This window comes from Leptonychotes weddellii, chromosome 13 (assembly GCF_054177405.1).
Source record: "Leptonychotes weddellii isolate Sample4059 chromosome 13, ASM5417740v2, whole genome shotgun sequence".
NCBI classification, from domain to species: domain Eukaryota; kingdom Metazoa; phylum Chordata; class Mammalia; order Carnivora; family Phocidae; genus Leptonychotes; species Leptonychotes weddellii.
In genome coordinates, this window is record NC_138381.1 from 12745101 (window position 1) to 12762768 (window position 17668).

Consider the following 17668-nt stretch of genomic DNA (forward strand, 5'->3'; position numbering starts at 1 on the left):
TTCAAGGACCACCAGTGAATCTCAGTCATTTGATACCCTCCTCTCCCGAAAAACAATATACTCCGGGAAAGTTAGGTTTCTTAACTATCCCAGTTTAGATATTCCTAACAAGAAATGTAAAAATTCCCCATTCTTAGACTGTAGATGGCTCACTTCAGTGACCAAAGTAAGTTTTTAACTTTCTGATCTTAAGCAAGATACTATCTCAACTGTGTATCTGACTCCTACGACTCCTCAAACAAATCCTAAATTGGAGATCAACACCAGACAACCACAATTACTCAAGTAAGAAACTAGCTTGTAATTGATGACTTTTTCCACCCTATCAAAGTATCATCTGTAGGTTTGCCCCAATTTATGTACACACACACACACACACACACATGCACGCACACACAAAGCTTAATTTGGACTCTAAATGGCCTGATTTGGGAAGAATAATTAATAAACACAACTACTGAGCATTCACCTATTGAAGATTCAGTTCAAATCTATACTGCTCCACGCTTTTACCTAAAGAAGCAATTCCTTTCATTATTTCCAAAACAGTTGTGCCTGTATCACAGAGTGGCAAAGATTGTTATAAAGTAGCTGAGAAGTGTAATTCGTACAAGACCAAAAAAACATGGGCGCCTGGGTGGCTCAGTTGGTTAAGCAACTGCCTTCGGCTCAGGTCATGATCCTGGAGTCCCAGGATCGAGTCCCGCATCGGGCTCCCTGCTCGGCAGGGAGTCTGCTTCTCCCTCTGACTCTCCTCCTTCTCATGTGCTCTCTCTCATTCTCTCTCTCTCTCAAATAAATAAATAAAATCTTTAAAAAAAAAAAAAAGACCAAAAAAACACTTCCTGATGTACTTTGTCTTAAAGCGATTTATCATATTGGTATTTCTCAGAGCTGTATCTAAAAAGCTACGCATAAGAAATTTTGAGTGAGCTTTTATGATATATGCAACACTGACCAAAAAAAAAAAAAGAGACACAATGCCTAAGACTTGGAGGAATTTAAAATCTAGGAGGAAGGTCAATTTTATAAGTTAAGAATATTTCAAAGTAAAGTTTTTCTTAGAAATAGGGGGGAAACAATGAATCATGGAACACTTCATCTAGAACTAATGATGTAATGTATGGGGATTAACATAAGAATAAAAAAAAAAAAAAGAAATAGGGGGGAAAAATCATAGAAGTACCAAAATTACAGCACAGAATACACATGCTGCTGGAATTCAGAGGCACCAAAGAATCTTAGGAGAAGACAGCCACAGGGACAATTCCAGCAAACATCATGCAGGAGGTGACGGCACTGAATGAAGATGGGATGTGTGAAGAAAGTGGGAGACGGATTTTAAGACCAAAGACTTACTGGAGGCCAGGCTCCCTCAGTCATGGCAAGGTATGTGATGCGATTAAACGCTGCTTTAGGAAGACATATCTGGCAGTGGTATCCCACAGGTAAGAGGTGGGAAGGCTGCGAACAGCAGAATCCGTTAGGAATAAAGTCCCGGAAGAAAATGGTGACAGCAAGGATGAGGGAAAGAGAGGATTAAGGTTATCAAGCAAATCAGAGTGATTAGAAGTATAATGGTACCGCTGAGAGAACTGGATTAGCCTGGAAGATTTTTTTTTTTAATCAATGTTTCATGCTTTTCATACACATTACACATAAAGTGACAGTGGATGTTGCAGAAAGACACACCACCAGCGCACACACACAAATTTTCAATTTCACTGCAATCTGCTGACAACCTACTCCTTTCCCCAGTCTGTCAAGGCCCTCTGTAACCCAACCCCTACCAGCTCTCCCAACTTTCGCATTTCTGTTCATCCACTGCAACCCAACTGTGCTATTCCCTCTTTGGACAATGGCTAGATCAATGGATATACACATCTTACTCTTGTTTACCAAGCATTTTCATACACATGATCAGGTTCATCCTCACAGCAGTTATATACAAGAAATGGTGACGTTATCCCTATTTTTTACTGAGCAGCCTGGAACTTGTAAAGACTAAACAACTTGCCGAAGTGACCTTTTTAAAACCTAAATCTGACCTCAAGTAAGTTATTTCTTGAATAAGCATGAAACACTTTGAACGAGCCAAGACATTTAGAAGGGAATTAAAGGCCAAAGGTTCCCTGGAGCATAGGAAGGACAGAAGGGAAACGGCCTACCAAGTGCCCAGGAGCCCTGCCACGTGTAACAGCTACACGCAATGAGGCACTTCCCTTCTAGAGTGACTGTTTACACAGACTGCGTGAAGGAGGCTTTGTGACAAAGCATTCTCTGTAAGAGGAGTGCTGTTCCACAGTCCTCCATAATGAAAAAAAGAGTCAAAGCTCAGTCTGCTTCAAGGGTAATGCATGTCTTTTTTGCTTCTCTCTTAAAAAAAAAAAAAAAAATTTAGCTTAGTATTTCTCAAGGAAAGACAAAAATAATAAGCTTAAAAATTAGCCAATTTAGTAGGTTCTATTAGAAAAAGCACAAAATGTTCCTTTATTCAGGCTGTGCTCTGAAGTAATAAAAAGTTATATAACCTAACAAAACTGCAAAACAGCTTTAAATTATAGAATAGTTTCCTAACTAAATGTGAAAACTGGATAAAGATTTAAGTAGATTATGGGTGCACGGGAGTTACTGATAACCCAAAATCAGAATATGTATGTTCCCCATTCCTATCCCCAAACCCACTATGGAGAGAATATGTATTTTAATAATTTGTGACCCAGAAAAATGCTTCCTTTGGGTTTATCTGTGGCATACCAGATCTTTACAATATAAATATTAAAAATAAATGCCCCAGGGGTGCCTGGCTGGCTCAGTCGACCAAGGGCCCAACTCCTGATTTTGGTTCAGGTCAGGATCTCAGGGTCATGGGATGGAGCCAGAGTTGGGCTCCATGCTCAGCGCAGAATCTGCTTAAGATTCTCTCTCCCTCTCCCTCTGCACCCCCCTCCCCGCCCAGTTTGCGCCCGTGCTCTCTCTCTCTAAAATAAATAAATTTTAAAAAATTAAAAATAGGGGCGCCTGGGTGGCTCAGTCGTTAAAGCATCTGCCTTTGGCTCAGGTCGTGAACCCAGGGTCCTGGGATCCAGCCCCGCATCGGGCTCCCTGCTGTGCGGGGAGCCTGCTTCTCCCTCTCCCACTCCCCCTGCTTGTGTTCCCTCTCTCGCTGTGTCTCTCTGTCAAATAAATAAATAAGTATAGTGGTACCGCTGAGAGAACTGGATTGTGGGATGTACTACCAGTACATTATCTGTACTAGCAAAAGGAGTTGAGATACTGACTCTGTCAAGTACCGTATCAATTAATCTATGCTATGAGAAAGTAACAATTTTTTGTTATCTTCATTGATTTTTGTAAGACGCAGGGGCACTTAATTTTTTTTGTAGTTCTGGTATGTTTCTTGTTAATTCAAGTAACACTAAATACTATCTACCACACTAAATACTATCTAAAGTTTTCAGTTTCTGTTTTATTCAAGCTATTTGCCAAGCAACTATGTTTTGAAGATACTGAAAACACAATCTCCAGGGAAACACCGCCACACAATATTAACCACTAACCACTACTACGATAGTCTATGCATTTTATGCTTTTTTTTCGGCTTTTGTGTTGCTAATTGGGGGTTAAACCCCCCAAATTAGAATATCCATTTGCAGGGAGCAGTTAGGAAAGTCTTTAAGCATGCAAAGATAGGAAGCTTGGCTGTCTTTCTCTTTTCAATGAAACAGCAACAAAACTAGCATCTTTTAAAATACTTAGGCAGGTTTTTGTCACTATTGCTAACAGGCCATTTACAGTTTGGGTTCCTAATAAGGGGCCCCCTTTTAAAACCAATTTTTTTTCAGCTACGCTATATAGGCAGTCTGTAACTTTATTAACACAGCAAACTACATCAATCACACAAACTTCCCAGGACACTGTTAATGCATATTGTATGTTGAATTTTATATAAGTGACTGGCAGTCCACAGCAGTTGAAGAAGATGAACTTTATGCACAAGTCTTCTAAAGGCAATATTTAAGTTGTAATCCAATGTAACATTTACTCTAAATCACTTAACATTATCCAAATCTCATTAAAAAAAAACCTCGAGAAATATTACTTTTAAATGTAAAAATCTACTTGAATCTTCCTTCATTTTTCTAAAATGACCTAATTAGTATATTCTAGTGGTAAGTTTGTGGACTTGCCCTCTCAACTATTAGTTAGCAATGGTAACCATGGTAGGTCACTAAAGAGCTGCTGGGACTGGTCAACTTGAAAGCATATAATTAACATAAAATTCGCCTTAAAACACACGTTCTATCTGTAAACGTTACTAGTTTTTTACAGAAAACTTTAAAAGAGAAGCTGCTGCATTATTAGGTATTGAATACGAGTCTTGAAAGAGCCAGAAACACTATTCGGGGATAGCATACTTTTATTCTAATGGAAAAGGAAATTAGTTCCACTTTATGCGTTTAGTATGGATTAAAATAGTGAAAAATGGAATGATTCCTCGCCGAAAGTTACACACGTGTGTCTAAAAGGTTACTTCCGGGGCAGTAAAGGGCGGCCACACGAATTCCCCCTGCCATTCTCAGCGCCCACCGTCCACGTGGTTCTCCGCGCTGCCCGCAGCCGGGGCCTAGCCGGCGGAGGCCTAAAGGAGCCCTCGGGAGGCGCGGCCCCGCCTCAGCCCGCCCCCCCAGGGGCGGGGCCGGCGCGCCAGTCACGTGGGCGGCCGCGGCCGCCATCTTGCAGGGAGGGGGCGGGGAAGAGCCCCAAGGGACGGGTCCCCAAACGCGTCGGCCAGTCCGCGGCGGCGCGTGACCGGGGGGCCCACCGACGCGCCGCGTCGCGTCCACGCGACGAACGTGCCAGACTCGGGCACCTCCCTGCAGACTCCGAGGTGGGTCCTACCCCACCGGGAGCGTACCGGCGGCGCAAGGCCGAGCATCAGCTGGTCTGGACTGCAGCGAATCGAGATGCAAATCCATCCACCCTCATCAGCTGCCTTTGGAGTGACAGCTTGGGAGCAACAAGATCCGCGGAAATGTCTTCAAGGCCAGAACAAGTCACAGCTGAGGGCCTCAGAGTCCAGGCTAACAAGCAGAAAGTGCGGGGTCAGAACAATTTAATGAGACGTGAATGATTTGTTACGGTAACCCTAAGCTACCCGAGGGAAAAGTTCATCACGCCACCAGTGTCTAAAAATAGCCGTCAGCGTCACCTGTAGTACGTGTATCCCGTATGATTTATTCTCCCACTTCAACTGATGGCCTCAGCACAGGGCTCTGCCTGAGAAGTAACGATGTGCTGAAATTAATGGCAGGATGCCCAACCTCACTTTGCCCACTCCTCCCAGCACTCACCGGTTGCCAGAAAAGGCCACACACTGCAGTCAAGATGAAAATCTCGTTACTCTAGTTTGCACGCATTTCTCCCTTCCTCTAGTCGCCTTCCGACCCTCTCATTACAAGCAAAATTTAATGGGGGGGGGCGGGAAGACTCCTAGCAGTTAAAATCAGAAATCGGTTACCCTTGTTGGAATATGGACTAAAACTGTTCCACTGTGTGACATTTTCATATACCTACAATCTAAGATGTTTACAATATATAAAATTTTTTAAAAAATAAGATAGAAGTATTGCTCCTAATTTCAGGCTTTCTTCTCCAAATATAAGTGGCTTATAGGACTTTTTGTAATTATTTCAGTAAATAGGCTAAGAGTGGAAAAGGGCTTTTACCAACAGTATACACAGCTGCATATTAGTAGTAAATTGACACTGGAAGACAAAATTTGAAGCTCACCAAAAAAATACTGGATACTAGCATTACTACACTGGAGTCTGATAAAACATGTCCTAAAATGTGAGTTAGTCACTTCACAGAAGCCTCGTTTTAAAAAGGAGGGGCTCAGCCTAGATTATCGCTAAATCCCTTCCAGCCCCCAAATTCCTTGATTCAATGGGTATTGAGTCCATACAGCCTTTGGAGAAATACAATGCCCAGTTTTAGTTCCAGAGTATTGAATGACAGCAGATACATAAGTTGAATTAACTTTCAAGGAAGGAAGGAGAAAAAAAAAAATCCCCCTTTCCAATATATCATCCTGGAGATCACCTAGATTGAAAAGTATGGCAACCAAATTAGTACCTTTTAAGACTGTAAACCCCGAAAATAAACTTATTGTACCTAGCCTTTACTCTGAAACCTACTCTCCTCTCCTCACTTAAATTATTACGATCAAAGACTTTTATACTGGGCCTACATTATTATTAAATTGCTTTCACGGCTCTATAAAATTTCACCTTAATGTCTGAGACAAGTGACTCATCTGGATTCTTGTCTACTACATTTCGGTTTAACAACTTTTAGAAAACATTTATGCCTACATTAAAGGCCCAACAAATACCCCCGGACTCAAATCTGTAGGCAAGACTCAATAGATAGAAAATAAGTTATGCCAGAGGTAAAAGGTGTAAGCAGCCCGCTCCAGGAGAGGTTTCTTGACCCAGGCAACCTGCGCTACTGATCATCAAGTTTGAGTCAATTCGCCGCTCTCCACATCAGGTTTTTTTCTGGGAACATCAAGTTAGCAGCAAGAGCCAAAAGCCCTACGACCCCTTTTAATAAACTCGGGCATTCACTGAGCAAAAAGAGCCCCTTTGTGCTGAAGACAAGGGCAGCACGCCGAGAGCGCACCTTTAGAACACCTCAGCGAGGGGAGAAGGCAGAGCTTTAAAACTGCAACCAGAGCGCCAGATGGCGAGAAAGAGAAGGCGCTGCCGGGGGCTAGACTGAGGCTAACACAGTCACCTCTAGCGCTGCGCCTTTCCCACCACCCAGGGCGACATGCTCCGAGCCAAAAATGCCCCGAGACCCTTCCTCCGAGAGGGGGACTAGGCTGAGAGCTCCATGTTTTCTGTGGCAACTCCCGCACGGAAGAGACTTCTAGAGCATTCTGTTATGGCGGGTGCCTGAGTGTGCATGGGGGGGGGCAGCGGTGAGGGTGGGAGAGTGGAACTGAACCGCCTAGCAGAACGAAAATTAGTATTAACGGCGCTGGGAGCCGTGGGGTGGGGATTCCGAGCCACCTGCCCCGGGCTGAAGCTCGGCCAAGAGGCGTCCGAAAGCCAGGCCAGGGAGGCCGCCGGGGCGGTGACCGCAACGCGGGTGCTGGGAGGCTCGCGCGCCTTACCTGGGCCCGGGGTCTGGCAAAGTTGCACGGCTCCACCTCCACCTCCGCGGCCTCGGGGCCCCCGCGGAGCGCAGTGCGGAGCCTCTCCAAGTGCTCCCTCAGGGTGACCCGCTGGTGGAAGGAGAACGCCGGGTGCAACGAAGCCATGGTGAAGAGCAGCAGCAGTTCCTCCTGCGCCCTGAAGCCCAGCCCGCCGCCGGGCCGGGGCTCGGCGCCGCTGCCTTCCGGGCCGGAACCGTCCTTCTCCGCGTCCTCCTCGCCTTCGCCGTCCTCTCCGCGCTCGCCGGGCTCGACCTCCGCGCCTCCCCGCGAACCCTCACCCCGAACCGCGCGCAGGCTCTTGAGCACCGAGTCCACCTGGGGCAGGAGGCGGTGCAGGCGGCCGGCTGCCTCACGGTTCTCCGAGCCCAGCAGCGCCAGGTAGACGATGAGGCGCGAGCGCACGGCCGGCTCTCGGAAATCGGCCAGCGGCCCCGGGTCCGAGAGGCCGTTGGCCTTGGCCTCTGAGTCGCGCAGGTAGTGGTAGTCCTTGCGCGCCAGGTCCTCCAGGCACGAGCCGAGGAAGCGCAGCTCCAGCGGGTTGCACAGGTCCAGCAGCCCGCACATGAACTCCAGGCGCTGCGCCGAGCCCAGCACCAGCCCAAACCACTCGTACACTCGTTCCTGCTCGCGCAGCGCCGCCGCGGGCCCGCCGCCGCCGCCACCCGGCATGCCCGCCCCCGCCGCTGGTCCGCCAGCAACAGGCGGCCCGAGCCCCCGGGGCGGCGGCGGAGGCGGAGGCGGCGGTGGTGGCGGCGGCGGGGGGGGGCCCCGCGGCGGGCCCGCGGGCGGCGGCGGGGGACGGCAGTCTCGACGGCGGCGCGGCGGCGCCTTTGCGCCCGGCCGTGCGTCTGCCTCGGGCTCCTCCGCCTCGGGCGGCGGCTCCACGGGGTGCGTCGGTTTCAGCGGCAGCTTCATCCTCAGCATCCTCGGCTAAGGCGGCACAGACATGCGAGCGGGGGCGGGCAGGCGGGCGGGGCCGGGAGGGGGGGCGGGAGCCGAGGCGGCGGCGCGGCCGTCAGGAGCGGGGCCCCTCCATGCCGCCAGGGGAGGGCCAGGGCCGGGGCCGGGGGCGGGTCTCGGCCGGCGAGGGGGGCGGTGGCCGGCCGACGGGGTCGCTGGCGTCGTCTTCCCGGGCCGGAGGCGGGGCGTGCCCGCGGCGGCTCCTCCCCCTGGGCTCCGCGCCGGCTCTGGGAGCCCGAGTGCGGGTGGGAGCAAGCAAGCGAGTGTGTTCTCCTTCCTCCTCCCTCTCTCCCGTCGTCCGCACTGGGCTGGGGCGGCGGCGCCTGAGCGGTTCCCTCGCGAGCCGGTGTGGACCCAGCGGCTGGGAGAGGAGGAGGAGCGCCCGGGCCGGGCGGAGACGCTTGCGGGCTCCGCGCAGGCACCTCAGCCAATCAGCGGCCAGAGTCGACAGTTGCGTGGTTCTCCCCGCCCCCAGGGGCCGCCTCTCAGAGAAGCCACGCCCAACTGCTACCCGACCACTCCTCTCTCTCTCGGTCTCTCTCTCTCTCTCTCTGTCTCTCTCTTTCCCTGGCTTCCGCGCGGTCCTAATATCGGGTCTTTGCCAGTTTAGGGTAGGACGCGGGTGGGACGGTGGGGCGGTGGCTAGGTGCGCCCGAGCGCGACGAGGAACGTGCGAGGCCCACGTGAGAGGACTGAGGGGGGAATTTCACGTTTTCCCAGGGCCCTAGGCCGACTTTTGACTACTGACTCCCCTGCTCTGTCTCTTCGCGTGGGCCGCCGCCCCACCTCGGCCAGCGGCGCCCGGTTTCCTCCACGGCCGCATCGAACGTGTCCCGGGAGCGGAGGTTCCTCTGAAGTGAGCGCGCTAACCCCAAGACGAGCTCTTTCAGTCCTCCAGAGCCCGGCCGACTTTCGGGGAGTCAGCAGAGGCATAATTCCCACCACAACTTCACAGGGTCGTGTTGGCTCTCTGAGTTGCGAATCGGGGAGCTGGCTCGGGAGGCAGGGTTGTGGCTGTGGTTGGGGGAGCCCGGACGCCTCGATCCCGAGCCAGCGCCCACGCCGGGTGCTGGCTGCACAGAGCGGAGGTGGGGACGCGCGGCCCCGGGGGCGCAGAGGCGACGAGACCCGAGGGAGTTCCGCGGCCTCTGGGCCCAGGGGGGACGCGCTGATGTGGACGCCTCTGGCCTAACGGTTGCCTCTGATCTGTAACGCTCTTTGGAAATTTTTTCCACGACAGTTTAGCAAAAGTCCCTCTCCGCCCCCACCCCCCAGCCTCCATCTTTTGGGGATCATTTTATTTGCTAAATAACGTATCTGTGCCTAACACTAACATTTTGGATACCGGTGCCGGTGTAAATCCCCTGTGATTGCAGGAACTTAATAAGCTACCACCTTGACAGGCTTTCAACTTTTTTTTTTTTTAGTTTTGTTACATTTTTAAGGTTTGAGGACCTTCAAAATGTCTCACATTGTAGCTTTTTTTCCAACATAACCTCAGTTTTTAATACCCATCTAGGTCTTCTGAGGGTTAATTCTAAAAAGGTGGGTTTGCTTTTAAATTCTTAATGTTTTAAGTCCGACTCCGGCTATGTAGTAGGAGTATGTAAAAAATAAGAATGACACTGTAACTCTGAAATGTTGGGACATCTATGGGAGAGCATATGCTGAGCCCTTTATCTCACAACTTTATACCCTAAGAAGCTAATTTAAAATTGAGTAAAAGGCTGAACTGAAGCCTAAGTCAGGTTCAGCAATAAAACAGGGAGAGGGAATTATTTTCAACACATTTGAGATTGGCAAAGTACATGAAAGCCATTCTTCCATGTAATTTATCATTTCCTTGCATTCTTTGGGTGTAATGTAGAAATCACTACAATCAGGAGAAAACTTTGTAAGGACTTTTATTAACAATTCTTGCTCCCTTTTGCGTCCTCTTCAACTTCCCTGGAATCTTCTACCCTATCTCATCTACCTCCCACATTTCTAAAGCTTAGGCTGAAATACTTCAAGCAACCAATAATTATATTAGTCTAGCTGGTACTCACAGGTTCCTATTGAGTCACCTGTCTAGATCCATGTATCTCATGTAGTAAGATAATATATGTTGGGAGGTGATTTTTACATGTGACCCAGGCAAAAGGTCTTTACATTTTCCTTGGCAACAAGAAGCCATTTGGTAGGAGCTCTCAGCAATACTTGACCCATAAATTTTATATTAGAACTCCGATTTGTAAAATAAAATGATGACTTTTGTTCTATCTTTGGCCAATATTAGAAAATTCAGTGATCAAAGCTTTTGCATATATATGACATATATACAATGATTTAAGGATTCTGGTTGTCTTCCATCAGCTGGACAATTTGCCATTTATCCTGCAGTGCACTGTTTCACAGCCCTCTCTTCATACTAGACCAAGCCTCAACTTTTTTTCCACCCTTTATAAGTGAGAGAGAGAACACCTTCCTTGGGGAAGAGGGATGTACTCCTGAAGTGCCTTTCTGGGAGTGGCCCACATGGAAATCCCAGGATGAGGTGTAGGTGTGTTTAGTTGGGGAAAACTACCCAGACGATTCTAATAAGACACCCTAAGAAGGTATTCCTCCCACCAGGCCTACCTGTTGAGAAGACCTGCTCTAGATTCTCTGGTATTTTACATATTCCCTGGATAATTATTCAGAGGGGCCAGATATTGGTATTGTGGTAATGGTGGGGGCGTTTGTATCTAAGTTGTTCACAGAGGGATATATACCATAAAAGACGTCTTTAAGGACGCATAGTGCTACTGTCTCTTGTCTCCAGATGATATTTAAGGCATATTCAATATACTATTTAATGCATAGTCAATGTGTCTTACTTGCCTCTTTAGCTATGAAACATGATATTGACATTACTATCCAAATATTTATATGTAAGCAGAAGACTGGTTTCAAGTTAAGGTTCTACTTTGGCTTAAGACACTAGCCAGTGATTGAGGATTGAGGAGACTCTGCAACCCTTCCTTTTGTAATTAGGTTACTGTAAGGAATTTCAGTAAAAGCACAGTTAATTGGATGGTTCAGAGCAGACTAATGATGATATCAACTCTATAAGGAGGATGCCCAGATACAGCTACTTCTAGCTCAGATGAAGCAACTAATCTGATCCACACCAAGAATCTGTTCTTTCAGTCTTTGTGAATATTGACTTATTTGCTCCCTCTCCCATTACACCTCTCTGTTTATTCCATTAGAAAATAAGTATCTTAACGTACTTTGTACTCAATTTTATATCTTGATATCTAAAACACAGTAGATGTTAATAAATGTTTGCTGAATAAACAAGTGAATGAATAATGCTCTAGGAACCAAAAGTAACTGCCAACTACTCCTGGGGTCACCTGAATCTTTGTTCATATCTAGAAGGGAAAAGAAAACACCCATAAACACCCGTGTCCCAATATTGCCAGACCAATCCTGAGATCCATTCTGAATGAATTGGCCTATGTTACATGCCCATTAATGAATATTCACTGGAGCCTCAGAAGTGGAGTCAATTTCCTCAGAACCATGTGGGTTCCCCGCCCCCCAAGAAAAATCCAGGGCTGTTGGAAGGAAGTGAGGGAAACGTGGATGCCGGGGAAACAATGTGTGTCCAATGCCATTGTTCTTACAGTCTGTACTTTTGATCACTTAAATTGTCATGGATTTAAGGTACCTCAAAAATAAATTGTTTAGTTAGACCATGCATTTAAGAGCTATTAAATATTGTTGTTAAAGATTACTGTTAAAAAGCTGGTCTTGAGGCACCTGGGTGGCTCAGATGGTTGGGCGTCTGCCTTCAGCTCAGGTCATGATCTCCAGATCCTGGGATTGAGCCCCACATCAGGCTCCCAGCTCAGCGGGAGCCTGCTTCTCCCTCTGCTTCTCCCCCCTGCTTGTGCTCTGTCTCTCTCTCTCTCTCTCAAATGAATAAAATCTTTAAAAAAAAAAAAAAAAGCTGGTCTTAAGTTCCTGCGAACAACACAGATAAATTATTCATTGATATATAACTTAAGGGAAAAAATTAAGTATATATTTAAAATTAAAAAGATAAGTTTTGATAAGGCTTACAAAAGCATACTATAAGACATTTGACATAGAAATCATCAGTATTGGGGCGCCTGGGTGGCTCAGTCGTTAAGCGTCTGCCTTCGGCTCAGGTCATGATCCCAGGGTCCTGGGATCGAGCCTCGCATCGGGCTCCCTGCTCCGCGGGAAGCCTGCTTCTCCCTCTCCCACTCCCCCTGCTTGTGTTCCCTCTCTCGCTGTGTCTCTCTCTGTCAAGTAAATAAATAAAATCTTTAAAAAAAGAAAAAAAAAAGAAATCATCAGTATTGATGTTATAACAGTATTGGTAAGCTGGGAATCCATGCCCAACACCGGTGTATGACACCTTTCCCGGGAGACTAGTGTTTGGTTAAATTCAGAGTCTCACTGAAGTTGTGGTTTCATTTGTCAGAGAGATTCTTAGGGACTTAGATGGACCAGATGGCCAAAGTTCTCCCACTTGTACATTGAAACATGGAGAAGCCCTGGAATCCACCAATCTTTGAAGCCTGTCCAGAAATAAACTTGATTCTAAAGTGGGTTGATTTGGAAAATCCTCAGGCTACTGGCTCGTGTTAGAAAGGAACTTGGGGCACCTGAGGGGCGAGGTCAGCTGAGCATCTGACTTGGTTTCAGATCAGGTCCTGATCTCGGGGTTTTGAGATCGAGACTCCGCTTAGAATCTGCTTGGGACTTTTCTCTCCCTCTGCTTCTGCCCCTCCCCACCTCTCTCTCTCTCTCTCAAATAAATAAATCTTTAAAAAAAAAATTCAGGGGCCCCTGGGTGGCTCAGTCGTTAAGCGTCTGCCTTCGGCTCAGGTCATGATCCCAGGGTCCTGGGATAGAGCCCCGCATCGGGCTCCCTGCTCAGCCAGGAGCCTGCTTCTCCCTCTCCCACTCCCCCTGCTTGTGTTCCCTCTGTAGCTGTCTCTCTCTCTCTCTCTGTCAAATAAATAAAAAAATAAAAATCTAAAAAAAAAAATTCAGGAACCTGATGACATTAGGTACTTGCCTGGTTCTATGGGACGTCTGCAAATAGACCTTGTGCCCAACTGTTCAGAAAGGTAGAGGCTATCTCCCCAAAAATACAACACTGCTTCCTAGGGACCCATAGAGAGGTAGAGTTGAAGTGTCAGAAGTTTGGCTTGCCAGATAGAAAATCACTGTTCCAGTAGTGCTCTCTGGAGTGGAATTTGCTGAATTCATATACTTCTTTAAATATGGTTACATCAAATTATTGGTGAGCTGTTAGTTGTCAACCTAGCTTAAGCCCACTATCTCTTATCTTTTTGCCTTCATAAAAGAAGCCTAATTTTTTCCAAGTATCCAACCTTCTCCCAAAGATCCTATGTCATTTGAGGGATACCTTGCCAACTCCACAGATAGATCTTGATCAGTAACCCAATCAGGATAGTCCAGATTTCTTGTCAATTGGTTCAGCAATCCTGAACTATTGGGATATGTCAAAAGAACACCCAAGCCAATAAACTCAGTAAAATTGGCACATGAAGGGGCTCCTACTCAGCAAATCTAGCAGAATTTGAGTATCAAAAAGAATAACATGGTACCCAGTGACTAAAAAAAGAATCCAAGTCCATAGGGATTCTCAAAGAAAAAGGGATGGAGAAGAGTGGAGGGAAAGCTCTTCTTTACAGAAGAATGCCACCTAAAAAATTTAGAAGGAGAAAGGGATGGAGGAGAGTGGAGGGAAAGCTCTTCTTTACAGAAGAATGCCAGCTAAAAAATTTAGATTTTATATTAAAGAGCTTGTGAGTGGGGGGGAGGGGAAGAGGGAGGGAGAGAGGGAATCTCAAATCACCAATAATTTGATGTAACCATATTTAAAGAAGCATATGAATTCAGCAAATTCCATTCCAGAGAGGACTACTGGAACAGTGATTTTCTATCTGGCAAGCCAAACTTCTGACACTTCAACTCTACCTCTCTATGGGTCCCTAGGAAGCAGTGTTGTATTTTTGGGGAGATAGCCTTTACCTTTCTGAACAGTTGGGCACAAGGTATGATGAGGAAACTATCATTTTGCAACCACCACATGTAATAATCGATTTAGGCATTTTCACCACTGGGTACAAAGTTGCTGGGAAGCAGAACATTCACGTGTTCTCCACACCTCAATTAAAAGGCTTCAGGGGTCGGGGGGTGCCTGGGTGGCTCAGTCGTTAAGCGTCTGCCTTCAGCTCAGGTCATGATCCCAGGTCCTGGGATCAAACCCCACATCGGGCACCCTGTTCCTCAGGAAGCCTGCTTCTCCCTCTCCCACTCCCCCTGCATGTGTTCCTTCTCTCGCTGTGTCTCTCTCTGTCAAATGAATAAAACCTTTAAAAAAAAAAATAAATAAAAAAATAAAAGGCTTCAGGTGATGCCTGGGTGGCTCAGTCGGTTAAGCGGCTTCCTTCAGCTCAGGTCATGATTCCAGGGTCCTGGAATGGAGTCCCGCGACGGGCTCCTTGCTCAGCGGGGAGGCTGCTTCTCCCTCTGCCTGCCGCTCCCCCTGTTTGTGCTCTCTCTCTCTCTGACAAATAAATAAATAAAATCTTTTTTTTAAAAAAGGGCTTCAGAAAGGTACTTTTTCATGAATAAATCTGATGGACACCACCTTAACCACGTGGTCACAATGAGCATTACCAATAATGGGATAATCTAATACCATATTCTTCCTCATGTCGTGGATATCATTAGAAGAACATACTATTTGTAGTATTCTTGCCAAAATATTTACACTGAATATAATCATGGTGAAATAAGACAAATCTAGATTGTGGGACATTATACAAGACAACTGGCCTGAATCTTAAAAAATATCAATGTCATGAAAGCAAACACAGGCAGGGGATTACATTGTCCTAAAGGAAAGAAACTAAAGAGGCATGATGATCAAAGGACCAAAGAGGCATACCAGGGGATGATGACCAAATTAATAATCTGTGATTGGATCCGGGCTTAAAAACAAAACAAAACAGGGCGCCTGGGTGGCTCAGTCGTTAAGCATCTGCCTTCGGCTCAGGTCATGATCCCAGGGTCCTGGGATCGAGTCCCACATCGGGCTCCCTGCTCGGCAAGAAGCCTGCTTCTCCCTCTCCTGTTCCCCCTGCTTGTGTTCCTGCTCTCGCTATCTCTCTCTCTGTCAAATAAATAAATAAAATCTTTAAAACAAAACAAAACAAAACAAAACAAAACTCTAGGGGCGCCTGGGTGGTGCAGTTGGTTAAGCATCGGACTCTTGGTTTCAGCTCAGGTGGTCATCTCAGGGTCATGAGATCGAGCCCTGCATGGAGCCCCTCATTGAGATTCTGTCTCCCTCTCTATCCGCCCCTCCTGCTTGTTCTCTCTCTCTCTCAAATAAATAAATAAATAAATCTTTAAAAAAGAACACCCTCTAAAAGACATTTTGGGGATAATTAGGTAAGTTTGAATAGGGACTTTTTTTTTTTTAGATTTTATATTAAAGAGCTTGTGACTGGGGGGGAGGGGAAGAGGGAGGGAGAGAGGGAATCTCAGACTCCACACTGAGCCCAGAGCCAGATGTGGGGCTCCATGCAGAGCTCAATCCCAGGACCCTAGAAATCACTGCCTGAGCCAAAATCAAGAGTTGGACACTTAACCAACTGAGCCACCCAGGGGCCCATTGAATAGGGACTTCTTATTAAACATGGTTATTTTATCAATGTTAACTTTCTTGGGTGACATAACAACCTTGTGGTTATATAGAAAAACGTCATTGTTTTCAGTTGTATTTGCTGAAGCACTGAAGGTTTAAATGTCATGGTATCTACAACTTATTTTTAAAAAATTATAGAGAAATAAAGCAAATGTGGCAAAACATTGACAATAGGCAAATCTAGGTGAAGGGTATATGGGTGAACGTTGAACATTTCCCCTTTCTGTAGACGTGACTTTCTTTTCAAAATAAAGTGAGGAAAGTGGAGCTTGCAAATATAGATCCACAGGATGAGTAAAATGTAAAAATATATATATTAAATTTATGAATGTAGTTTATCACATTTAGAATTGTTCAACTGGTTTTGTAAATGGGACAAAACATTAATCAAAGTCCTCTTTAAAACTACATGTAAAGTAGAATAGTAAGATTTGTGAAAGGAACAGGGAAGCCTAATGGAGAACTAGTTTTCTGAATTTGTTACCTCGATATATTGACCTTCCAAAAAATTAAAGAGTGGAGCTGGTTAGGATCAACCTGTAACGGCTTGCAGAATCAGAAGGTGTCCCGAGAGTCAATTTGTCAATGTGTTCCAAAGCAAACCTGGGATCCAGCCAAATGCAAGCAAGGTCATCCTCAGGTAGAAACATTTCTAAAGAAGGGTGCAAAATAATCTGCTGGAACCAAACTAGGGAAATCACAGTAAAGTACCAGGAAGATGGTGTTCCATGCGGAGCATGTTATAATTAAATTACCTTCATTTTTTTAATCTACCTTCTATCAAAAGTGATTTAAGGAGATTGCTTGTAATCTAACTACAGAAAATGGAAGGTCAGTGCATTTGTTCAGGTTAATGTGGGACTTCCCAGTGTAAACCATCATCGCATCTGATGGATTCAACTTTGCCATCACCAGAACGACAGACTCTGGCAGGAGAAGACTTAGTTCTTCTCACTCTCATGAAAAGTCTCTAAGATCATGCAGTTTTCACCCTGGGATTCTGATTCAGATCCCAACAATATTTTGATTAGCAATTCAGTTTCCCATTGACTTAATGCTGGGAAACAGGATACCCCTAGAGAATGGAGATATATAATCCACTCCTAAGGAAGGGACATTTCACACTGAAAGAAATACATTGACACTCTGCTTACTGGTCCCTTGTAGGTTTAGAGGGGTCACTCCCCCCCGAATCTCGTCAATTCTGAGTAAAATAGATCACTTTCTTGGATCCTGGCTTATATATGCTACCTTGAGCAGCCCACTGTTCTTGTTTGAGATAATTTTAACTTCTACACATTTAGGTCCAAATAATACCATTTAAAGAATACTATTTTTCTCTTAGGGGAAAGAAAAACTATTTGAAAGAATTTCTTGGGGCGCCTGGGTGGCTCAGTCGTTAAATGTCTGCTTCGGCTCAGGTCATGATCCCAGGGTCCTGGGATCGAGTCCCACATCGGGCTCCCTGCTCGGCGGGAAGCCTGCTTCTCCCTCTCCCACTCCCCCTGCTTGTGGTCCTGCTGTCGCTCTCTCTCCGTCAAATAAATAAATAAAATCTTTAAAAAAAAAGAATTTCTTAAAACTATAATATTTTTAAAATGCTACTTAGCAGCTTTAGAAGACGGGTTACAAACCTTTATGTGAAGAGGAAAATACATACTAAATACTAAAGACTCTTACTTAAATCCATAAACAACTGATGCAGTGTAAGATTTAATTAATCTTTTAAAAATATG

At 46.1% G+C, this 17668-nt stretch overlaps 1 protein-coding gene across 2 annotated transcripts in view; it reads right to left on the minus strand.

Moving 5' to 3' along the window:
* The window catches only part of ZCCHC2 (zinc finger CCHC-type containing 2), a 60874-nt gene extending 52324 nt beyond the window's left edge, over positions 1–8550 (minus strand). For both annotated transcript variants that reach the window (XR_014139560.1, XM_081801073.1), the window contains exon 1: positions 7184–8550. Coding sequence is in view for 1 of the 2 variants with exons in the window: in XM_081801073.1 (XP_081657199.1) it covers positions 7184–8149 (966 nt within the window). In the remaining variant the exon portion in view is untranslated. The remainder of the gene's footprint in view (positions 1–7183) is intronic.
* Positions 8551–17668: the final 9118 nt, after the last annotated feature.